The following is a 25,707-nucleotide window of genomic DNA, read 5'->3' on the forward strand; positions in this document are numbered from 1 at the left end:
TCCTGTGAAAATCGAAGTCCGTGTCCTGACTTTGATCCTGTGGCTGCAGGATCGGCCCGAGCCCTCGGCCCGAACCCTCGGCCCGAACCCTCGGCCCGAACCCTCGGCCCGAGCCCTCGGCCCGAACCCTCGGCCCTCCACCGCTGTGCTGACGGCTGGTATGAGTGTTTTCTCCAAACCTGCTTCTTCTGCACTTTGGTCCCGTTTGTCCCGGAGGTCTTGTGGTTTGTTCAGATATAACTTTGCAAACGCACGCCGTGCAGCGTGAGGCGTTCTCCTGCAGCTCTTCCACTCAGTCTCTTTCTAATCGCCTCTGAGGTGGAGCTCTCGGCTTTGTGGAGTTTCTCTGAGCGTTGCACCGTCTGACTTTGGGTGAATTTGCTGAGACCTCCACTCCATCTGTTTACAGCACCACAGCGACACTTCCTGCTGTGTCCATGTGATTCAGCTCTGCTCCTACACATCAGGACGAAAGGGTAATTAAACACTGTTGATATGGATGGGTCAGTAATTCTGGGCTATCCATCCATCATGTGTTTCAGGGTCATTGTTATTGTTCTGTGGCGATCCAATCAGAACCCGTCTCCAGTGTTGGCTTCAGTGAGGCGGTCCCCGTGGAGAGTTTCTGGGTGAACAAAACAGTGCTTGGTGAAATCACGTGTCCTCTCGTGACTGGTTTTAATGGTTGTAATTATTTTGTGTAGTTTTGCATCTTTGTGCTCATTTCAAACATGTTTTTCCTCGTTTTATGCCTCGTTGTTTTCACACCTTCAAGCTAACTTTGTTGCCTTTTTTGGCCCTTTGGAGCTGTTTTTAAAAATATTTGTGATCCGGCAGACGTTAAAGGTCTGAACGCTGCATTACATGGTCTTATTCTTTAAATGCATTTTCTAAATGGACGAGTATTCCAATGGCACTTTTCGAACAATAATAAAAATCCTTTGAATTCACTTCCTCTTCTTGATTTCAGCTGTTTCAGCTTCATATGAAACAATCGTTCTTTTGCTTCAGTCATTCTGAACTTCATTGTTTGAGTTGAGTTGACAGCATGACTTACTCTTGCATGTTAAACAGTAAAGTCATATTTGCTGGTTTTAAGCACACGTGTGCTTGTATCTCTACGCCTGACTTCAGGTCTGCAGCGTGTTTTTGCAGTCGAGCCATTTTGCGTCTGGTTGTGGTCGTTTATCGCCCGCGAAGCTCATTCAGTAATCCACGAGCGTCCGCAGCCGTCGTCATCGACTCATCAATGATTCAGACCTTCTGACGTCTCGGAGCTCTTTCTGCGGCTCTCTGAACATAACTGCTTTTCTTCTTCTTCAGCTGAGCTGCTGCTGCCGTGAAGCCGATGCATTTATACAGCACATTTCACCCGGAGGCACCAAACTGCTTCACAGAGCACTCAAAGGCCCCACAAACAATGAGAAAACAATCAAAAGTGAGCAAGCGCACAAAATGAAACCAATAAAAGCAACAAAACACTGCACACACAGCAAAAACTAAAAAGAAATGAAAACAATAAAAATAAATATCTTCGATTTAGAGGAAATGTAACTAAAAGCTTCGCTCACGTCCTCAGCACCATCCTTATTTTCTTCACACGGATCAGTTTGAGGCCAAAATGAACAAAAACCATAAATGAAGAAAGATGGTCCGTGCCTTAGGTTCCGGTGGACACGACCTTTGAACCCTCAAAGGCTCATTTCAGCCAAATAACCAATAAAAATCAATTAAATCTAGACATGCCTGCTTCTTTACAATCATAAATGAGGATAAAAATCTGTCTCTGTAATGGCACCAACAAACATACAGTCACATCATTCCCTCCTGCTCTTGTGTGGCTTCTCTAAGGGACTCTGACTGGTTCTGATCCCTGATTGGCTGCTGTCTCTGCAGGTCGCCATCGACTTCACAGCATCCAACGGAGACCCTCGGAACAGCTGCTCCCTCCACTACATCCACCCGTACCAGCCCAACGAGTACCTGAAGGCTCTGGTGGCCGTGGGAGAAATCTGCCAGGACTACGACAGGTCACTTCAACTCAGCAGCCAATCACAAAGCTCCATTCATTACTGTGTTCATGTACTCACAAGATTAAAGAAACATCACTTATGAGCAGCGATAGCTCAGTAGGTAGAGTGGCCGAATCCACTGAACGGCTACCCTGAGGTACCCCTGAGCGAGGTACCGTCCCTGCTCACTGCTCCCGGGCGCCCAGTGGCTGCCCACTGCTTCACTGAGTGAGTGGGGCAAATGCAGAGAGGAAGTTCCCCACAGGTCAACATAGTATACATTATTAATATTTATTATTATCCTGCCTGGTTACACTCCCAACGTGGGCGTGGCCTCTTTGACTGACAGGCGGCTGTAGCCGCTAGCTGTCTGCTAGCTTCACCTGAACTGGAGATCTGAGCCTTTTGAATGACATCATCTGACCAATAATATGGCTGCTGTGTACTTAGCTGCACTAGCACACATCACCAGGCCGACTAACACGATTACTGTTAACTATGAATCACACAAAGCTACTCTTACAGAGTCCAAGAAGCTGCAAAGGAGTATAGTCAGTTTCGAGTTAGCGGTCTTCTACACTTCAGTCCTCGTACTAAGCTAGCAACAGGTCAAACATCTAGCTCAGCGGTCTCCAACCTTTTTTGCGCCACGGACCGGTTTATGCCCGACAATATTTTAACAGACCGGCCTTTAAGGTGTCGCGGATAAATACAAGAAAATAAAACTAGTACTGGTACCGAAAAAAAGAAGATTTATTCATAACAGACGTGAAAAGACCCAGGAAAACAGAGTTAACGATAAAAACGATAACAAAATAACGCTGAAAACCGATAAAAACCCTGAAAACCAAACATTTCACACCTGAGCCTCAACTCTCGCGGCCCGGTACCAAACCACTCACGGACCGGTACCGGTCCGAGGCCCGGGGGTTGGGGACCGCTGGTCTAACTCACAGAATGTATTTAATTGAATTTTAGATGAACTGGACAGAGATTCCTAACATCACAGTGATGTAAGGAAGTAATCACTTCTCAGCCAATCAGCAGACATTTCTTTTGCTTTGTGTTCAAGTATCCAATCAGAAAGCTCCTCCAGTGTCTCTTTTCCTTCTTCACCTTTACTTTTTTGTCTTTTTTCCTTTCAGTGACAAAATGTTCCCGGCGTTCGGCTTCGGAGCTCGGATCCCTCCAGACTACAAGGTAATTTAACAGCCCGGCTCGTCGGCGTTCCCAGCATGCACTCTGTCTGCAGAGGCTGAGGCTGACCCTGTGATTACCTTCCCACCTCCCTGCCCTCGTCACCTCCCCGGGGTGCTGCCGGCTGAATGCTTCCTTTCCTGTGCAGCAGCCTTTGGTTGGCGGTCTGACGCTGCATTCAAATCAGCTTTCAAAGTCCTGATTAGCTCCATTCAGAGTCCGAGTCGGCGCCCAGAAAATATAGCGCGGCACGCAGCCGGAACAAGATTAGTCAAGAATATTAAACAGCCTTCAGCTTACGCAGCGTTACATTAATCAACAATAGGAAGTCTAATGTCTAATGTGATCAGGAACTTTTTCCTGAGTGTGGAGGCGTACACAGTGGAAGTTTGATCCTGGGAGGAGACGCACATCCCTGTCAGCACACATACACAAATACACAGGGGTTCACTGGGACTTCAGAGAACAGCCAGACATTAGCAGCCGAGCTGGAATCAGTCTGCAGGTGCTCGAGGAGATCCCTCAAGCAGCCAAAGTGAAATCATTTAAATCAGTCTTTGATTTTCAGAAACTGATTCCTCAAAATATTTGATCACACGTCTGACGAGTGTGTCTCACACAGGAAGAATATTAACTCTGTGAACTCCTGTCTACGTTCAGCTCGTATCTGGATAAAGCAGCTCCCTGCTGCCCTAACCTGGTGCAGGAACGAGCGCGCTGTGCAGACCACGCCCACTTCCTCTGAACGCTGTAGTGTAAAAACACCGAGTGCTGGAACTGCAGCTCCTCTGTGGCTTCAGTTTGCTTTACAAAGCTTACAGCTTTAATCTTTCTCAGCGCTCCCTCGCCTGTCAGTTAGACTAGAAACTCACCTGTCCTGTGAGTGTGCTGTGAGGCGGGGGGAGGGAGGGGGAGGGGGCAGGTAACTACTCAGCTTCGATTTCAAGAAGAAGAAGAGCAGGAAGCGATGAAGACGGATGAAGGTGAAGAGTTTTATTGTGAGTTTTCTTTCTGCAGGTTGTTTTTTTTGATGCAGAGATCAAACAGACTTCCTGTTCCCCCTCCCTCCCCCTCCCTCCCCCTCTCTGCTCCAGGTCTCCCACGACTTCGCAGTGAATTTTAATGAGGAGAACCCGGAGTGTGCAGGTAGGTTCTTTGATTTCCTGTCGTTGAAAATTAAAAACAGGCAGAAAAACCACTCAAATATTTGACAGCGAGCTTCAGAAGCTGTTTGAAGTGAGAATGAGTTTGATGGTGACAGCGAATCAGGAAGAACCGTTCACCGCGCCGCTGATGTTTCCTGTAGGCTCGGTTTGATTTCCTAAACTGGGAAGTGTTTTATTTTTTATTTTGCCTTAAAGTGATGAGGTGATCACAGAAGCCACGTAGGAGAGTCGTCCACACAAAAGACTAGGAGGGAAGTATTACATCCAGATTCAGTATTTGCAAACGTGTCGTCTTCTTCTTCTTCACGGAGGTTAACCCTTTAAAACCAGTCAGAGCAGCACGCTCCGTTTTGCGTAACTAGTTTTAAATCCTGTAGCTCTGCAACCCTGTAAGCTAGCGCAATCATTTTTTTTGCATATGAAACCGGAGGAGTTGTACTTGCATCTTATGCCATCAGCTTGACCTCGGTCAAAGGTATTTCAAAAATAAAACTATGAAGACACGTAAAATAAATTTCCTGTGGTGGGAAACTATTTTGTGCAACTTTTTTGTATTTACAGTTTTGAGGGATAAGCCTCTTAAATTTCTCTAACTAGAAATATGTTAAAAAACAAAAACGATTTAATTTTTTTGTAGTTTATTGCACTTTTTTGCAATTTATGTAATTACTATGCACTTAATGCAGACATATTATTTAAATTTGGGCTATAATGGTTGTATTGATGTATATCAACTTGAAATGCTCCCAAAAATGTCTCCACAGCAGGTAAAAATATAATATAAGCTCTGGCGGACTTGGTTCTATGGTCGGTCTTAAAGGCTTAAGCCACAGCCTGGTAATGGCTTTTCTTGCTGCTGTAAGAAGAATCTTAGTTAAATATAAGTCCTCTCTTTTAACTCTATCATCAATATTTCCTCAAAACAAAGCAGTACAGGTCTCAGGGACCTTGTAACCAAAGACTTTTTGTAAGGTATCATTAACTGTTGTGAAGTATGTGTAATGTCCTCCTGATATTGTCCTGTGTTTGCCTCCCTGGAATGAATCCACATTCGTCGTCCTCAATTATATCATTAATGAACAGTTTGATTAGTTTAGCTATAATTGAAGTATACAATTTGTAGTCTACATGTAGGATCGATATCGGTCTGTAATTTGCACAGTTATCTCTATCCTTTCCTTCCTTGGGGATCAAAGACAGGATAGCATCTTTCCACGACGGGGGTATCGGGCCGTTCTTTATTATCCAATTCAGAGTTCTCAGCAGGATAGGGTTGAGCTTAAATACCTTATACCATTCTGCGGGGAACCCGTCACTGCCTGGGGTTTTGTTGGCTTTCGGTCTACTGATTGCCTTATTCAGTTCTTCTACTGTGATTTCCTTAGTAAGTACTTCGTTTTGGTTTTTCCAATGGCAGGTAGGTCTAGTGAGTACAAACAATTTTTTTTAATTGATTGTACATCTACATTTCCTTCTTGCATATAGAGATTTTGGTAGTAATTGTTGAAAATGTTTTCTATTTCTTCCGGTTTAGCTTCCAACTCTTGAGTTATAGGGTTTCTAATTTGGTGTATTGCTGTATCTATCTGCTGCTTTCGCAGTCTGCGAGCGAATAATTTGGCAGATTTAGGGCCTAGGTCGTAATAATTTAGTTTCAAATATCTTGCCTTTCTTTCCGCTTCCTGATTCAATATTTTCTATTTGTATTTAGACCTCTAAGATTTGTCTCTGTGTTATGGGGTCCCTTTTAGTCCTGAAGGTTTGTTCCAGCTCTTTTAAATTTTTCGTCAGCTGATTATATTTTTCAATTCTTTTTTTTTTAACAAAAGAAGCTTTTGCTGTCAAGCTTCCCCACAGAACAGCTTTCATTGAATCCCAAAGAATTAGAGGGTTCACTTCTCCGTTGTCATTCTCTTTAATGATTGCATCTATTTCTTGTTTAATATCATATGTAATAGATTCATTATTCAGAAGCCCTACATTAAGGCTCCTTTGTTCCTTGGAAGTGAGTCCAGCTGAATTGTCAGAAAAATCGCGTTATGATCTGAGACATCCGCTACCTCGATTCTACAGTCGAACACTCTGTGACATTCTTCCTTTTGCATTAAGAAATAATCAGTCCGGGTGTGCACTGAGTGTGGAATTGAGTAGTGTGTGTAGTCCCTTTGTGAAGGGTGCAGCAATCTCCAGACATCCACCAGTCTCGTTTCCTCAAGTGTCAAGTCTAAGTGTCTACTTATATGTGTTTTGCATCTAGTTTGACTAGTTGTGTCCAAACAATAATTCAATATTACGTTGAAGTCTCCTGCACAAATACACATACCCTCTGCCTCCACTGAGATTGGGTCAAAAAGGTCTTTAAAGAATGATTTGGGACTATTTGGTGCAGACAAGAGTCAAGATACTATTTAAAGCTTTGCCCTTCACAATGATGCACCGTCCTTCTTTATCTTTTATTTCTTCAAAGAGTTCGAATGACAAATTGTTCGCCATAAGAATGGCCACGCCTCTTTTATGGCTGTTGATATGGGAGCTATAATATGTTTTTCTACATCCATGTTTCTTTAATTTTTCGTTCTCTTGTGGTGACAAATGGGTTTCCTGCAGAAAGATTACATCCTTATTTTCTTTGTAAATGTTTGTTAATACTCTGGCTCTTTTGATTGGATAACCCAGGCTGTTAACATCAAGCGACATCAATTTCAGACACCGTGAGACTTGATCAATATTCAATGAGTGAAAGAATATTTGCCCGAAGGCTGCGAATACTCAAACAGGCCAACAGGCATTTGTGAATTAAACCTCTAAACTAGAACTCAGAGGATTCACAGCTGATATCTGACCTCATCTAAATGTTTGAAATATTCATTTGTGAATTTAAAATCAGAAAAAAATCAAAAGACGTCAGAGACATTTTCTGTGCTCGTTCCTGATTAAAGTGTAAAATAATGGTTCAGCAGTGTGTACCTCTATGACTGTGTGTACTAACACTGGCAGTCTGAATCAACTCCTCAGTGTCTTTGAAATGCAGTATAAATAAATCTAAAGCTGCACATTACAGATATTTTCCTCGATCTCTACGTAGTGACTGAAACAAAGAGGCCTTGGTGTAACTGAGTATCCTCTGCAGGGGGTCTTGACTCTCCCATAGGGACGGGGGAGGAGTTGAGTCACATGGGCGGGGCTCAGAGTGGAGCCGTCACTCACAGTGAAAGAAGCTGGTGGTCTGGGCCTGTGGCGCCTCGTAGGTGAGATGCAGGAAACCCGACAGCTTCGGGCCAATCAGGAACCAGTTTTAGCACGAAGATGGCGGCCGCGGCAGAGAAGAAACAAAAAAGAAAACTTCCCGACAGCTAAAACATTGACAAGTGTTACATTTGGACTTTCTTCTTAAATGGAAAAGTGAAAATAAGGCAGAGTCATTTTATCGGAGCTGTTGCTTTAGGCAGACATACAGATGTTGACAGCTGGAGTTGCTGCTCTGACCTCACAACTGTTTCCTCCTGGTTTTGAGGGGAGACAGGCAGACAGTGTTTAGATAAAGGCCTCTCGCACTCTTGGCTGCTAAAGGTCATCGATCAGCTCAGAGACACTTCAACCCCGACGCTCTTAATTAAGTCTGAGTGCGTCTTCCTGATGACCTTCAGACAGTAAATCACAGCGTTGCCTCCGGGCATGCTGGGATGCCTCTGAAAGGACCCGGAGAGACGGACCGTGGAGCCTCACAGACCTCATACGTCCAAGGCGAAACAGAAGGAGACACTCATAACATTAAATGTATAAACATAAGTTATGTAGTTAATGAGCAGCTGGTTTACCGGTTCCTCTCTCTGCAGCGCCCCCCAGTGTATGAAGTTAGGCCAAATATAGTTAACACACGCAGACTTTCTATTCAATTAGAAAAGTGTCGTTTTTGTGTTCTTCCAAAAGTCGAAAAGACTCAGTTTGAATAAAATCACTGACAGGTTTAAATATAAAGCTGACAGTTCGTCTCACAGAATAAACGTGATGGATTTCTATCACCGAGATGACCTGAGACCGTCAGACTGTGATAAATACAGACTGAAGTGTAATCACTTACAGCAGATGAAAGCTCGGGTAAAAAGGCGAGGGATGAAAGGAGCTCGGACCAAAGCGTGGGGTGTAACGAACGAGCTTCGGGCACGACAGCGATGCTTCGTCAGGGACGCGTCGCCAAAAACACGAGGCTGGCAGAGCAAGTCCAGAGCAACAGCGACACTAACGCAGAGAGAGGCGGAGCAAGAAACAAACTACAAACATGAATCATCAGTAAATTTAATAATAATGATAAAAAAATGAAACACATAAAAGCACAAATATAAAGATACAGAAGTGAATCTTTATACAAAGGTAATAAAAGACAAAGCTGGCCAAAAATTAATATTTAAAGCACACCTTTAAGATCGCGGACTGTATATAAATGATGTAACAGGAACCATGATGTCACTACTGGTTTCTGTAGCCCAAATAAAGTAGAAGAAATTTTTGAAGCTCTAAAATAACTTCACATGTGATCAAGTGACCACGAAGGTGCAGCTAACGCTAGCTAGCATGGTTAACAGCGATCCAGTGTACAGGTGCATCACACGGGCGCAGAAACCTGAAGCTCTTCGTGGACCGAGCGGCTTCCTGCCTGCTCACTGAACAAAATTACTGGGTGTGGATGTGATTAGTGAGCTGCTACTCGAGGGAAAACCACTAAAGGTACAGGGAACACCGTCCACTGTCGGCTTTATCAGGAAAAGAGCAATCATGCTCCCAACGTGTTATATTATCAGCATCACGCACGAATCATCCACAGTTAAAAGCTCTGAATCCCCCAAAACTGGACAAACAAACAGAGACTTTTTCCAACAACAGCCTTTTTCACCTGTTAATAGAACAAACGGCAGCTTGTTCTGATTCAAAGCTGGTGATTTCTGCTTTATAAGAAGGCAAAAGTTTGATTAAAACCCTGAATGAAGAGGTGTGCACAGCTGTGGATCTACAGGTAGAAATGCTCGTTCTATGACTGAGAATCTTCAGGTAGAGACGAGATTTACTGTCAAGAACAACTGGTAACCAAACCCAAGACAGCTCTGGCTTTGTCTGGTTCTAGTTTTTCGGAACCAGACTGTCTCTGATTGTTTTTGTGTCCTGTCAGGCATCCAGGGTGTGGTAGAGGCGTACCAGGCCTGCCTACCAAAGCTGCAGCTCTACGGCCCCACCAACATCGCACCCATCATCCAGAAAGTCGCCAAGTCTGCCTCGCAGGAGGTGCACACCAAAGAGGCCATGGTGAGACGCGATCTAGTTTCATGTTCCAATAAAGTTTTCAGACAGGAAACCTTTTTCATACCTGTGTCTCAGGAATATGCACAATGTCTCTTTGTGTACTGGTACCACGGGAATATCATCCCGGGAGCACGCAGCGCTGCCGCAGATATTAGCCATGCTGCTCGAAAAATGGTGCAAAAGAGTTCCTGCTGCATGGAAACACGAGGCAAACGGGTCAGGACCAGTGCCGTCACCACCACAAACCGTGGCTGATGACTTTTGACAAAATGATTGTATTTAAAGGCCGAGGAAAGAGCGTCCTTAACTGCAACCAGAAACTACACTTCAAAGCTTCACCCTGAGCTACCCACATCAAAACACCGAGCTCAGGGGAAGGCTGCCAGCCAAGAGGGCAGATTTGGCAATTCAACACTTTCAGTTATTGTTTGATCTTCAAATAAAAACCTAATAATAATAAAATGAACCAGACTTTTATGACAAACACTCCTCACAGAGTACAGTTTAAAGATCGTGCAATTAGAAACAGGAAGAAAAGGCTTTGAGACGCCGGCTCGGCCGCTAACAAGGCTGCTATAATGACTCCGCTGGGATTTCTTCACCGGTTTCTCTTCATCCACTTTAAGCCTCACTCTACAGAAACGTAGACGAACTACACACACACATATGTATATATATATATAATTTGAAATGCTGCCACTGCTTCTTTTAAAACCTGCTGGATTTACACTGATAGTTCTGGCCGCAGGAGCTGGTCTGACTGGGTCTCTTCATGTTCAATCCTCCAGCAATACTTCATCCTGCTGATCCTGACAGACGGCGTCATCACCGACATGGCCGACACGAGGGAGGCCATCGTTCAGGCTTCCCACCTCCCCATGTCCATCATCATCGTTGGGGTCGGGAACGCCGACTTCAGCGACATGCAGATGCTGGACGGCGATGACGGGATCCTGCGCTCACCCAAAGGAGAGCCCGTCCTCCGGGACATCGTTCAGTTCGTCCCCTTCCGCAACTTCAAACACGTGAGTCCATCGTGTTCGAAAACTGTACCGTGTCAGAGCAACGTCATACACAGCGAACGTGCTCGTTGAACTAACACATAATAACTGGTTATGGTGAACACGTGTAACTCCTGCCGTGTTACATCTGTGACCGGGTGGTTTTTAGAGTCATGTGGAAACTCCAGAGGAATCAGGCTAACTGCTCCTCAGCAGCTGTGAGCGCCTGTATAAGTGTAGACGTTTGGGCACTTTGCAGTTCTGAAGGATTCAGGTGTGTTAGCACAATGCAATGCTCAGACTTCACGGGCCTCAGGTCACCTGTTAAAGGTCAAAGTTCATGACAGAACAATTAGAAGACGACTGAACAAGTGTGGCTTGTTTGGAAGAGAAAACATCTCTCCAAAAGGAACTCGGCAGCAGGGATCAGGTTTGCAAAGCCTCTGGAGACTTCTGGAACAAATGGGAGATGTTTGTTCATCATGTGCAGCATGTGTGGGTAAAATCAAACACGTCATATCAGGACAAACACGTTGTATCACCTGTTGGCACGGTGATGGAGCAATGAGGGTTTCATCCCCTTGCAGTCACTGAGTCTCCATGAACCCACGGCCAAAGCTCGGCCCAAACTGGGTCATGAACAGGACAATGACCCCGAGCACAGCGGCGAAAGAAACGAACGAAGGCTCTGTAACGGTCCAGAGTCCAGAGCTCAGAGAGCTGTGCATGAATAATGCTGCAGACCCGAAGACCTGAAGCGCCGCTGTAAAGGAGAGTGGGTCAAAATGAAGACCTGTCGCCCTATAATAAAAATTAAATTGCATATATTTTTACCTATAAGATAATATTTATGTTTTTCTCACATCTTCACTGATGTTTACAAACCTTTAACCTCACTTTTTTGTGTTTGTTATTATGAAGCATGTTTGTGTAAATTATTAGAAACACTTTCTCTGTTGTTCAGCAGTTACAAACCTCTAATTAGAGCACCAGATGGTGTGTTCATTTGAAAACTCTCTTGTTGATGGGAGATGCAGTGTTTAAATATAATTGCATGTGACCCTAAAATAACAGCGGACGACAGGGAAGTGATGGAAAACAATAAACAGAGGAGGACGAGAGGAGAGGCTGTGAAGTTGTTGAAAAAAATCTGTTTTCACCCTATAAGAAGGGAAATGGGGACAATCTGCCGGCCAGTCTCAAGTGGAAAATTCTTTATTTCACTCGAATGAATTTTCAGTCTGAGTGTAGTGACAGTACAGTACGAGAGATTCACAGTTCGGACTCGTTGGGAAGATTCATTCTCCTGCATTTATTCTGTGATGAATGAGAGTTTCTGTCTTTGGACCCCAAGAGAAGCAATTTTTATTTGACAGCAGCAGAACGAGGCAGAGACGAGAGGCTGCGACAGACGCTGCTTCAAACAATTACCGCTGTCTGGGATTTTTCCCAAGGGGAAGACGCTGAAATGAAATTTAAAGACCGTGTCTTAAGTTGTTCTACCTTCCTCAAAACAGAACATCAGATTAAATTCCATCTGCAGCACATGCACATGCTCGGATTTGAGGGTCTGGTTTATTTATGCTGCTGCTTTTACGCCACTCTCGCACTGAGGAAAACACTGAGACCACGGCACGACCAAAGTTACTGCAACTGTGTGCAACAGAGCGATAAGACAGAGTCAGACAGATTCAGAAAGTGGTTGCAAGGAAATCCCTCAGCAACTTGCTTATATACAGGAGTGCAACCAGTCTGCAACCAGTCAGCAACCAGTCAGCAACCAGTCAGCAACCAAATGAGTGAGTCTCCTCTTGCAAAGAGATTCGTCATCACAGACTGACTCAGATTAATTGCAATGTTTTGGCGATCTTTTATAAATTAGACTTCAGTTATTGGCAAGTCTTTGTGAATCCGTCTGAGAGGCAGTGTGACTGTTGGGAGACAGGAAGCCATCATCACTGACCCGTGCAATCACAAGTGGTCGCTCTAGGCAGCCGGCAGGTTCCTGCAGCTGCTTACAGCCACCGAATGTGAAGCAAATTTAGTACAATCACTGAACCGTTACCAGTTTTTCTTTCGAGGTCGCTGCTTATGTTTTTATTCCATTAATCCGAGTGTGTGTTACTAGTAATTTTACATTTTCCAAAAGATGTGTGCAAAATATTGAACTTTTGTTTTAGAGAAAAAGCAAAATCAGCTACGTGCACCATGGATCAAGGTAAAACACCTGCTTTATCAGCGATGGAGAAGGGCAGCTATTCTGTTGTAGGGGTCTGCAGGTGTTGAGCTGCAGTTTTATGAACATTTAAAGATCAACTCTTCCCTCTGCACTCTGTGTTTTAACTGACGGCTCTGCTCTCTCCTCCTCAGGCGTCTCCAGCCGCTCTGGCTAAGAGTGTGCTAGCAGAAGTGCCCAACCAGGTGGTTGACTACTACAACAGCAAGGGCATCAAGCCCAAAGTGCCCAGCCAGTACCAGTCTTCCAGGCCATTTGGTCCATGAGCCTACTGCCACAGCTGCCGCTGGACAGCACAACCTGGGCTGAGAAAAATGTTTACTGTCTTTTGTTCTTTGTTAATGCGGATGATGAAGGTGCTACCTGCAGTGTCCTATCATTACAACGTGGCTTATTTTAGACCCGAGCAGACGACGTCAGTCTCTGGGGTAGAAGTCGTGAGTCGACTTAGTGCTGGGTCTAAGTTTCACCAATCTGAACCAGGTCAGGTCTCGTTTTTACCGATACAGTCATCTACCTGAGGGTGCATGCTATCATCCTTCATCACGATCACTGCCTGAGGGGAAAAGGAGCAGAAGTTAAAGGAAAAGTGGAGCTGTTTACAAGTTAATAGAAAACCTGCTGATGCATCAGCTGTTTGTTCCACTTTTATGAAAATCGTGGCCAAAGTTTTTATTTAGACCTGCTTTTATTTTGGGTGCAATAAGAAGAAACACGGCTTTCAGTCTGATGCAGAGCTACTAACTATTTAGCTGCGTTAGCCGTGGAGCAGTCTTCTTATTATAATGCTGCTCTTTGTTGTTAATCGGTCGGTATAACCAACCGCACACCATCCTGCTGCTGGTTGTCTTCTTTCTCTGTCGGGGTCTGTTCAGGTCGACTGCTTTGTGCAAACCTCGGTCTGTTGGGGTCAGGATTGACCTGCTAGTTCAACATAATGGAAGCCTGTTTTGTAGCTGGGAAAACCTCGACGTTAGTTTGGTTCAAAACAAAAACAAGAGAGACGCCGTTTGGATTACATCAGTTTTAGTTAGCATGCTTCGGGGGAAATGGGCCGTGTCATTGGATGAGAAAGAAACTGAAGGAGGATCTTGTCATGAGAAACTTTCTGCTATAAATACTTGTTACCACTGCCTATCCTGGCATCCAAGTTATAATTCTCCTTAAAGACTAAACCTGATCTGTTCACATCAGCATTTTTGCTCAAGGCTCAAAACCCTTTCTGATTCTGAAAACTCACAGCGAGCTTTTGTGGAGTGTGAGGTGGAATCAAAAGAATCAAACAGGCTCGTTTCATTGGCCAATCTGTTCTTCAGGGTCATCTCTGTGTGGCGCTCTCTGGACGTCCTGTTCAAACAGCAGTAACATTCACAGCTGTGATTTCACCCGGGACATGAAATGATCTGAACACCTTTTTGGCACAGTAGACCCAGCACACGCCACAGACACACAACTGAAAGTGATTGGAACATAACGTCCAGGGAGCGCTTTAAAAGTAGTCCAGCGACGCTGCCTTGAACAGCTGATTGGCCAGATTTCACCGTATTTTTTTTATTCGATGGAGTGAAGAACCTTTTTGATTGGAGGGCGTCACAGCCAATGAATATAGAGGATAGCATGACCTGTCTATGTTGTGCAAACTGCTAGTATTAAACAACTTGGTGTCTGTTTAGTGAAAATGTTTTGGTGCTGTCACTGCAACACTGAGATTTCCTGTGGACAAATGGATTTTGAGGTGACCAGGATGTGACCCGTGGAGCTGAGCTTAGGGAAATTATGGATACTTTAAGTCCAGCATGGCATTAAAAAGGAACTGCTCGACAAACTAAACTTTAATTTAGCAAGTTTTGTCAGTGTATCCATTGATTTATCTTTTTTTGGCGTATAGCATTGCAAAAAGACGATGACAAAAACGTGTAACGAAGCCTGGATCTCATCGTTTAGCTTTATCTGATCATAAAAAACGATGTTCAGCGAGTCATCCTAAATTCTCTTCACAAAGTAAAGTGAGCTTTCCTCAAACTGGGGCGTTTTGTGGGTGGAAACAACATCCTGAAACTTCATTTAGACCTGCAGCAGAAATAAGGGAAAATGGTTGAGAACTGGGTTATTCCCAAAAGGGAAGAACAGCATGAAGGTCAGGAAGGAATTCATCACATCCCAGCGTACACACTGGAAACTGCAAACGTAGCACCTTTAGCATCCGCTGTGCATGCAGGGTCGGCAGGCTGAGCAGACTGTAGCGTTCAGGAGCATTTTAAGTGGAAAAGCACACAAACGGGCAACTCTGACCAATTAAACGCTGCTTCCCTGCAGACAGCATGACGGGCGGGGAACCAGTCGATGAAGGAATGTATGACCCCACCCCCACCTCATTTGTTTTTATAAGAGTTTATTGAGATTTTGCTAAATTTCGTAAGGTTCGTATGTAGTAAAGCATTTCGGATCTCTGCCAGAGGAACAAGTGCGCTGCCTTCACAGACGTCTGCATCCTCCACAGTTTTTATCTCCAGGTCAGGCAGATGCATGAACTGTTGTTTTGCATGCAAATCTCCATGCAGGACTGTGCGGTCCTTGTGGTTTCTGTTTCCTGGTAGTGAATAATATGAGTAATAATTATGTTTACAATGTGCCCAGTGATGGGGCTGTTCTACTCTCAAGCATGTTCACATGTAAATGACGATGTGCGAGTAGATTGAAAAGCACAAATGGAGCATCTTTGGAGAAATTTCTAGATTATGGTGATAGATTTTGGTCACGTTGTGTCACAACACCTGTCCGTTTGTCTTCATGTTTTTAAAAAATGAAGACAAAAGCTTGTTGTCTTTTAGGTTTATTGCAAATTACTGAAGCATCCAAACGTTTGTAGGACGCTGTCACAGATACGGCCACACCTCTTGGTGTTGGTTAGTGAAATCCTTCAGAGGGATCAGAAGTGTCCAAACAGCCGTGTGTGATAACTTAAACCTGCATTTTTACACATATGTTCATTCAGCATGTTTTCACAGTTCTCTGCATGCAGCTCATTAACAACATGGTAATAACTGAGGTATTTAATAATATAATACCACGGACTAACCAAGCAAAGCTCGGCACTGACAGCGGGTAGTTGCACAGTAATAACAGGAAAATCCATTTAAAAGTACCAATGAGGCCAAACGCAGCTACTGTGTATAGTTTAGTTTTTGACAGTGATGTGCTAACCTGCTGATAATGATGGTGAACGTTAAAGTTTTTACTTTTTTGGCTAATTTTAACCGAAAACCTTTAAATCTAATATTAGAAAATGATGAAATGAATCATTTATTTTTGAACATTTTACTGTGACTGAAAGCACTTGTGTTGCTTTCTGTGTAAGAATCAAACTACACCTCTCTAATTGAATTTTAATGTAATGATATTTACACAATCAAAGTGTTTTTATTAGTAAGTGTGCACAATTATCACGTTGTACACGAGCTGGAATATGAAGTAGTGACAGCTCAGCTTCCGTGTGCTTTACATGTTTCCTTCTCACAAGGTTGAACTCGAGCTGCTGCACAGGCACCGTTTCATTTAGCGATGGAAGATTTTTTAAGACACTTTGATTTCTGCTGTCGATCAAAGAGCAAAGGTGGGGGACAGGTGTTGAGTCACATGACTTAGTGTTGTGTTAACATGCAGTATTGTGTGCAAAACAATGAAAAACTGACTTATAATAAAGTTTTATCAGTAAGCTTCGAGTGTCTCGGTATTTTTAGTGAATCTGTTTAATGTGTTCAATGCAACTTTTTTAATGCATTTAAAATATTTTATTCATTCAACCAATTAATCAAATCATTTAATTCAATTTAACTTTATTTATATAGCACCAAATCACAACAACAGTTACCTCAAGGTGCTTTATATTGTCAGGTAAAAGCTCCACCATAATACAGAGAAAAGCCCAACAATCATATGACCCCCTATAAGCTGCACTTTGGCGACAGTGGGAAGGAAAAACTCCCTTTTAACAGGAAGAAACCTCCGGCAGAACCAGGCTCAGGGAGGGGCGGGGTCATCTGCTCGGACTTTATTTCAAACATAAGTGACACGTGATAATACACACTGACGACATCAAATTCACATGGAATATATAAAAAACAATTTCCTGTTCAAAAAGGAGTCGGAGGAAGCAGGTGCTCATTTGTTATCTTTATTAGTTCTGGTTATAAAGATAATTTTATATTAAATAATTTCCCCCAGGGATCAATAAAGTATTCTGATTCTGATTCTGATTATAGAATGTAAAATATGCATATATGCTGTAAAGACTCATGTTATACTAATACATAGATCTTTATAGATTAATCTATAAGTATATTATCACAGTACAACCACAAAAATATTTAATCCTCTGCCTCATCCATGCTTTACAAGTGTTTTATATAATTTCTATCAAACTGGTTTATATTTGTATATTTTTTTACATCCTAAAACATCAAATCTGTTCACCTGCTGGTGTGAGCCATGATTCCATCAGGAAGTCTAACAATGGCACAAAGCAAACATGACAGATATTTGAAGTGATAGTAAAGAAACTGGACTTCATGCACCTGACACTGTAGCTCCATCCTGTCCAAGTCTACTTTGTCTCCATTATACTGACAATGAGGAAAGCATGGAAAGGTGAGTGTGAGGACTTGGAGACACAAGGCTGAGACTGAGCTGGCTCGGACATGTGCAGAGGAGGGACAGTGGACATATTGGACAAAAGATGCTTAAGATGGAGCTGAGGAGGAAAAGAGGAAGACCTCAGAGGAGATTCATGGATGTGGTGAAGGAGGACATGCAGAGGATTGGTGTGACAGAGCAGGATGCTGAGATCGGTGTGTTTGTGGTGTGGACCCAGAAAGCAGGCAAGAGAGAGACGGAACTGAATCTTAACACAAAGCGAGACGTTTATTTGGCTGAAAAAACACCAACACAAAACAAGGCCAGGCGAACAGAGGCCAGTACAACACTAAAACCTGAACTGGGAATGATTATGACAAGAGAAACATTGGAGGTTACTGTCTATATGCACTGGTCCCTCAGCCTGTGTATATAAAATAGTGCAACATAGAGATAGTTTTGTATATGCCTGCTTTATTCACCGACTCTCAGCTAACCAACTGCATGAGCTGCAGCTCTTTAATAACAATGGTTTGTGAAGTCATGTTAAAATTTCTTTCACATTGCATCGTTGTTTTCCCGTTTTAGAGGTTATATGATCGTCGGCCCCTGTCTTGCAGTCTGTGTTGTCTGTAACCCTGTGAGAGTAAAGATGGAAATGAAGGAGAATTTTCCAGCTGTCCCAACATCCTCTGTGTGGATCCCAAACAAGGATGGCAGCAGTAATTAAACCACGCGGCTGTTTGTTCGGAGGCGTGACGGGTTCACGGGCAGGAGGAGAAAGATGAAAAGAGGCCATTAGCTCTGACAACAGGACAAAAGAAAAACAGCACGATGCCACTGACTCGACACAAAGCTGCTGTCGCTGAGAGCTAAGAAACGTGAAGCAGTGTGGATCAAAGAAGCACGACTCAAACATGTCTGTGTGAACGCAGAGGCACACAGTTTGCCTACCTGATTAAACACAGGTAGAATTTAACATGTTTAATGCCTCATGTATGAAAAACATGCCGACTGTGTGTGTCAGCGTCAGTTTAAACAAACACGTGCGTTAGAATTTCATTTACACTGAAACTGGCAACAAGTTCTTTACTCAAACTGCTGATTTGATAACATAATGACTTCAGAATAATTAAACATCAGCCCTGCTTTCACTCTGACACTGCATCAGCCACTCAGTTCAAATTTACCAGGCAAACGTTTCCAGCTACCGGACCACAAGAGGTGAATCTGCAACAGGCTTTCCTGGCATTAAGTATTCAAAGGACCTGTCAACCACTCAGTAATTTAAATAGAAGCTGCTGAAACAACTGGCAAACATAGTCATTGACACGTATAAGTTACAAAGCTTTTTCCAAGGCTCCAGCAAACCACAGTGAGCGCCATCATCCACACATGGTGCACAGTGAGCAGTGATGAACGTCCCCAGGAGTGGCAGGGATAAGAAGAGTACGCCGACAACATCAGCGACTCATCCAGGCCACAGATTAACCCAGAACAACGTCTAAAGATCAGATCTTGTAAGATGATATTGTTCGGTAAACAGTTTGATGATTGTTTACGAGCAGAGCTCGGGTGAGTCCGGTGTTCAAGGAGTGTCTGTACACGAGCCTCACCTCAGACGCAGAGAATTACAGGTCATCCAAGCATTTATGTGTTCACGACACATCTGTGGTTTAACTTAGTTTAACGTATCATCTGCATAGAAATGAAAAACTGTTCAGTGTTGTCTGATAATATCGTGTGAGGGAAGCATGTGTAGTGTAAAGAGCCCAGCCTATCAGAGAAATACAAACCAAACCAGTGCAGCTTTTAGCTTCAGTTGGATGAGGATTGGTTGATTGTAGCTGGATGAAGACGCTGGTTGTTTGTCCCTGTTATGACTCTGCTGATTAATGTCAGGACCTTCAGCTGCTGATTCTCTAAACGTTGAAGCGCTCTGACTCACAGAGGACTTTAGTAACGCTGTTTAATTAAAGCAGGTTCAGCAGGTCTTTAATTACCTCAGCACACATGTGCAGGAAGAGCCTCCAAACTAAGGAGGTTAATGAGGAGCAGCCAATCGGAAGCTGCTGCTCTGTGCTTTAAAAAGAATGACGGGAACTCCAAACGGTGGCTTCAGACTGACAGAGCAGACATCAGAAGCTTGGTTTTCATGCAGATGGCAAAACAAAAGCCCCTCAGTCTTTCCTTTTACACTTTACAGGCTGCGTTTTATTGGATTCATTCCACTGAAGCTCTCGGAGGATAAGAAGCACTTCAGGAAATACTCCGGCACTCATCCTTTTGGGAATGTTTCCCTGTGTTTCACTTAATCTCTCACAAAGAGCAGAAACAGAACTGCTGCTGAATCACTGCCCTTCTCTGCAGTTGAGGACATTTCCTGATTTATCCATGATGGTCTCTACTGCTTTATGTTTACAGTGTAAACAATGGATGCAGTCATCCATCCATCCAGTTCTGTTCTGTTTATCCTCATCGGGGTCGTGGGGGGCGGGATTAATGGATCAGCTTCCATGGGGTCCCGGTGATGTTGCACACAGATATCCTGTACCGAACGTTTTTGTATTTTTTCTAAAATAACTTCAGTGTAACTTTTGTCCTGCTCGCTAAATTTCCCTGTTTTCCATTTTTATTTACAGAGGACACGTTTATGGCTCGCTGTGAGGCAACAGTGCTGACCGCTGCAGCGCCGCGCTGACCGCTGCAGCGCCGTGCTGTCCGCTTAACTCCAGAAAATAGTGAATTTCACACAGTTCAGTGGGCTACAAACACTAGTGTCGATCTGATACCAGCGTTGGTGTCGATATTTGGATCGATCTGTCCACCTTTGCCTTACAGGTGCTTTTCCAGTCCTACGGGGAGTCAGTCTGTCTGTCCATCACTTTGGTCCAACCTGCTATTGTTTACTGTACGGACACTTGTATCAAGGAAGTGATTGTTTATAGCAGCTCTCGGGAAACTGAAGTAACAAGGACTCTGCCATTATTAACACACAAACACATCAACACTCAGAGTCGTGCTGTTAGAGTGAGTTACAGATGTGAGCGAGCTGTTGGAGGTAATGACTCAGACATTTGTGTATTTATTCAAACATCCTACATTAATGGTTTAATACAGTGAATACTTGGTGAGGAAAGTTTTTTGGACTTTAAATGGCAACATATTTTCAGAAGCATCGTCAATAAACCAACAACCACATAAACAACCAGCTATTACAGTTGTGCTAAGCTAAGCTAAGCTAAGCTAGGCTAGGTTAGGTTAGGTGAGCCTTATCTTTCTCCACAGACCGACAGATTCATCTCCTCTAACCTCTGCTGAAAATGAAAGAGTCTTCTGTTTCATTTGAGAGCATGATTACACAATATTGTGATAATTTAACATTTCAGTTTTACTGTTACAAACATGTTTCATGTAATCTGACAGCTATATATGTGAAGCAGCTAACTGACTCCAGTTTACTGGGTCAGTCTTTCCTCACAGTTTGACGTTAGTGATTCCCTCCTTTAGCTGAGGAGCAAAAGAAGATTTTCTGTCCTGTTTTGTTCTGTCTGATATTCTGATAAAACCTATAAGTAATGCAGAGGATAATAAATATGATGAAGAGAATCAGCTTTTAGTTTAAAAAATACTTTCCAACTCTCAGCAGCCAGTATGTGTCAGAGCCCCAGTGCTGAAGGACACCTCGTGGGTGACGGGGAGATGCAGAAGACACAAAGCGCCATGGGTTGTGTAAGAAGCTGTGATGTCACCACATCCCTGTAACCAATGATACTGACTCTCAGTCTTCTGGTGTAAGCTCGGCGTCACCACTCACATCAAACCTCAGCATCAGCACCGGTGTGAGAACAGAAAAAGTCCGAATAGGGAGCAGAGTATTTTGGAAGGGTGAGTAAACAGATTTCTACGTTTCTACTCCAACCGAGCACTCGAGGCCCTTTTTACAACAAACCTCATTCAGCCACACACTCACACTGGATTCTGTCCTTGAGCACCTTATCTAACGTTCACGCACACTCTCACTCCTCTCCTCATCCTTCCAGCTGTTGCTGCGTCTCCTCTGTAACGATGACAAAGACGGACCTGCTCAAACACTCGCACCGTAAATCCTCCCCTCGGGGTGACAAAGGGTCGATGTTTCTGGAGTGAAAGTCAGAAAGGAGGTTTTACCATGACAAGCACTGGGACCTCATAATGAAATGCCCCCTCCAGTTTGAGTGATGGTGTCATGTGTGGCTGTGTGACAGGCAGGACTCATACACAGACTGTAAACTGTAAGCAGCAGCTTAAATGCTGGGAACGTCCTCCATGAAGTAAACTCACAGGAAAAACAAACCAAAACCCTGAACATGAAACTAGAAACTGGAACACAGAACAAGGAGTGACAGAAACGACACGCAGGGACACATGGAGCGGTACGACGGGACAACAAGCACGGAAGACTGAGGACGAAACAGGTGGAAACACAGCTGGGACTAATCAGACATAATGAGACACACTGCACACAGGACAGGGACTATCAAAATAAAACAGGAAACACCAAAGACATTCACAAAGACTCAAACACACTGTGGAGACACGGCGACATTGACACGACTTCATCAATCAATAACTGACTTCAGGTCCATTTTGTACATCGTCTGTTGTCATAGCTACATGCTACACAGTCTTTGCAGCCTTTCAGTGTGAGAAGAACATCGCGTCTGTGCGTTGTGCGCACTTTATAAAAATGTCACCTGGTGGCACTTCAGAGGCGTCTTTAACGCTGGAAGAAGTCAAATGTACCTGTTGGGCGTGAACAGCTGCATCCGCCATGTTGCTGTCTGTCTGAATTATCTGCACTTCAGCTAAACAACACAAAACATCACAAATCAAAGACACAATGTTACTATGGAGGGAAAAATCAGCTCCTCCTCACACACTCAGCTTATCTGACTCTGAACAAGCTGTTATCAGGTTATTTGGTTGGTTAAGGCTCAGATGATTGTCTGACTAGTTGTTGACCATCAGCAGGAGTTCAGGTGGTCTCTCAGTCTGATCCATACACAGGAAGTCACCTGACTCTCGATGGTGGCCAGGTCTGAGTATTTCCCTCTGAGTGACTTGCGGGTCATTTTCTTGCTCACGTACTCGAGTTGAAGAACGTGGTACGAGAAGGCGAGAGCAGATATTTATCAGCTGATAGTTTTCATCTGGTGAGAATGTCAGAGATCATCAAAGTTACTCCGAGTAATCGTGAGCCGCGATGTAAGTGTTCGTATCCTGCTGGGTTCACACGCTGATGTCAGCCCGAACGAGGAGAGATCCGACTAACGCACGGCGCTGATCGAGGTCGGGAATGGAAATGGGTATTGATCACGATATGTGATCATTCATTCTCGTGGTGTCACGATCATAGGCTGTATAATAGGACACAACCATATTTTGATCACTTCCATTTTTCTTACTTGGAGCCAGGATGAAGCTTTCAGCTGATGCTAGCGAGCTGAAGTTATGCAGCGTGCAGCTGCGTGGTCCATCGCATGTCTGCAGTTAGTGCAATCATTCACGCTCAGAAACTCCATGTTTTATACACAGTTTAGTTCAGTCATGTATTTTATGCTGTGAAGTAAAATCCTCCTTTTAACGACTTTAATGTCTGTTTCTATTTTAAAACTAATTATGTGGTAAATTCACGGATCCCATGAAGCTCACTGCACATCTGTTCCTACACACTGGAGTTTAATGCTGACGGTGTTATGTGAAGCCATTTATAGTTTCTGTATCAGCTGAAGTCCGGGGTTGATGCTCGCCGTGAGGAATCACGGTTAGAAGGAGAAGATCAGAGCTGGAAAATATTCTGAAATCACAGAAAACGGTGGAAATTTGGGGTTCCCAGCCTCTCGCTGTGAAGAAGAGACGAAGGCTTTCAGCTGTGATGAGGTGAACAGTGCGGTGTTAGCTGGCAGCTGCTGATGCTGGAACAGGATGAGAGCCGGGCTGAGTGACAGCTCAGTGCTCCCCAGAGGAAACTCATCATCATGCTCAGCTAAACGCCGCCGCCGCTGATACGCAGGGACGGGAAACTGGCTGCGGGATTCCTCACTGATGGATTTTCCCTTTCAGATGCGCCAACGTTGTCATTTATTCATGCAGACATTTGAATAATTAAATTAGGTGTAATACTAGTACAGTAGCAGCTGTGAACAGTAAATATGGAGCGTGGAGGCGAGAATTTATACAAACTTGGAAAAGATGATGAAGTCAGCTGACGAAAGCGTCTAAAAAGGGAGAGAGTTTAATCTGGAGGAAGAGTCTGAAGACCAGCAAAGAATAATATGAATGTCTTTATTAGGGTCCTGTTCCTTATTTTATGACGCATATGTAATGCTCGATGGCAGATGGTCATATTACATATGACAGACTGCATGAAAGGCTTGTCTCACAGTCAGGTCGACTGTCAGAGATGTTTGATGGTGCTGAGCTGACATGCTGTGTGGTCAGTGATGAAGTCCACCCCACACACAGGGAGAAGGTGGAGGAGCTTCAGCTTAAAGGGGAGGCTACGCTCGCTACGTCGCTTCTGTCGTGGGTGCCGTGCACCGATTTTGATGTCACGTGTCCCATGACACAACCTTTACTGGGACCAGTAAAATCCCACCACTGCCAGCTGAGGCGCGTTCTCTACTCCTCTCGATTCTCGTTGGAAATCGTAGCTACGGTGGCTGCTGTAGGACAAACAACGCAGGGTTAGAATGCAGGCTGTTTACCTCAGCTGTCATGTGTCCGTCTAGATTAGCACGTTTCATGAGCCCTGACCTCAGCTCCAGATTATGCCACCTTTCAACAGGTGCTTCCAAAGGCTCTCTGCAGCTGAGTGGAGCATGATAGAAAGTGGCACATGCGACTCAGGCGTCCGAGCGGTGCTCGCTGATATGATTTGTGAAATCATTCAGACCGCCTCTAGCAGAATCCTCAAAAATGCCCTTCCTGTTATTCAGGATCGCATGATGAAGGAAGATCCGGAGCCTTTAGGTGCGGGGAAAATAAGCCCGTCCCTCGGAGACTCCATCTCAGCCGCCATCGCCGGCGCTCTTAACGTCCCGGACAGGGGCGATTCTAGGATCAGAGCTTTGGGGGTGCTGAGCACCCAGACAGCTGCCCAGCCAGGCAAGATCAACTTTACTCGTCACGATGAGACGTCTTCCCCGTCTCTGTCAGTCCCTGCATCCTTAAATGTCTCCAGTTGTCCCGAGTTGTCTCTGAATGTCTCCTTGGTGCATTTAAACCCCTGCTCCTCCCTGTGCTCATCGTCTGTTATCTTCGTCTCCATTATCAGTCATCATAATTTTACCATCTCTGTGCAAGTCTGCAAATTTCTTTATTAAATCATAAGATTCTTAAATTCATCAAGTCTCTCTGTGCCTGGGTCCTCGTCACAAAACATGACATCACTGTTTTGCACATTTGAACACAATTTAATCCACATTTGTGAAAGAAAAGAAAAACACTTTTTTGAAAAGTCTGTAACAAAACCATCAAATCTGATAAAGGTTATTTAAATGCTGCTAAAGAAGAATGGATTGGAATAGAAAACATACATGTGCTAACCTTAATTACTGGGAGAATAATGAACGATGCTCACAGTGAGTAAGAAGTAAACAGTATAATACAGATACATAAAAAAAACTCCCAAAACAGAATAAATTATTTCAAAATATTAATAAAAACTATAAAAATGGAGGCAACTTTGCCATCCTATGAGTATCTATGAATTATGACTTTCATGCTTTCATAGTGGTGCTTAGGACAGCTTGACCTTTTATCAGGTGGTCCACACTGTAACAAGTGTGAGAAACACTGATAAGTGTGTGTGTGCTTTTGGAAAACATTTAAAGCTGCTGTACAGAATCTTTGAAACAAGCTTAAAACATTTTTAGAAACAGAGCATCTGCTTCTCTTTACAGCTGCTCGCTCCACCAGGGCTGTTTGGCTCTTTCTGATAGTGAGCACATGTGATGCACGTACTGCGGCAGTCATGCAGACAACTGGACGGTCCAAAGGTTGGCCCCCCTATTACTGGCTGAGGTTTTAGCAGAGCTGTGGCTGAACCACATACAAATATATCATGAATTTCAATCTCCCCGATCAATGATAATGTTATGTTGGGATGTTGTTAAAGAGGCTCA

General features: G+C 43.9%; 1 protein-coding gene across 2 annotated transcripts in view; it reads left to right on the forward strand.

Annotated features, from left to right (window-relative positions):
* Positions 1–16,622, forward strand: part of cpne4a (copine IVa) — a 99,087-nt gene extending 82,465 nt beyond the window's left edge. The window contains exons 11-16 of one of the 2 annotated variants that reach the window (XM_026183902.2): positions 1,897–2,030; positions 3,158–3,212; positions 4,304–4,355; positions 9,540–9,673; positions 10,459–10,695; positions 13,042–16,622. In XM_026183902.2, the coding sequence (XP_026039687.1) occupies positions 1,897–2,030; positions 3,158–3,212; positions 4,304–4,355; positions 9,540–9,673; positions 10,459–10,695; positions 13,042–13,173 (744 nt within the window). In that variant the 3' untranslated portion in view covers positions 13,174–16,622. The remainder of the gene's footprint in view (positions 1–1,896; positions 2,031–3,157; positions 3,213–4,303; positions 4,356–9,539; positions 9,674–10,458; positions 10,696–13,041) is intronic. The other variant, XM_080308601.1, reaches the window with a different exon arrangement.
* Positions 16,623–25,707: the final 9,085 nt, after the last annotated feature.

The sequence above is a fragment of the Astatotilapia calliptera genome, chromosome 11, assembly GCF_964374335.1.
Source record: "Astatotilapia calliptera chromosome 11, fAstCal68.1, whole genome shotgun sequence".
Classification (NCBI taxonomy): domain Eukaryota; kingdom Metazoa; phylum Chordata; class Actinopteri; order Cichliformes; family Cichlidae; genus Astatotilapia; species Astatotilapia calliptera.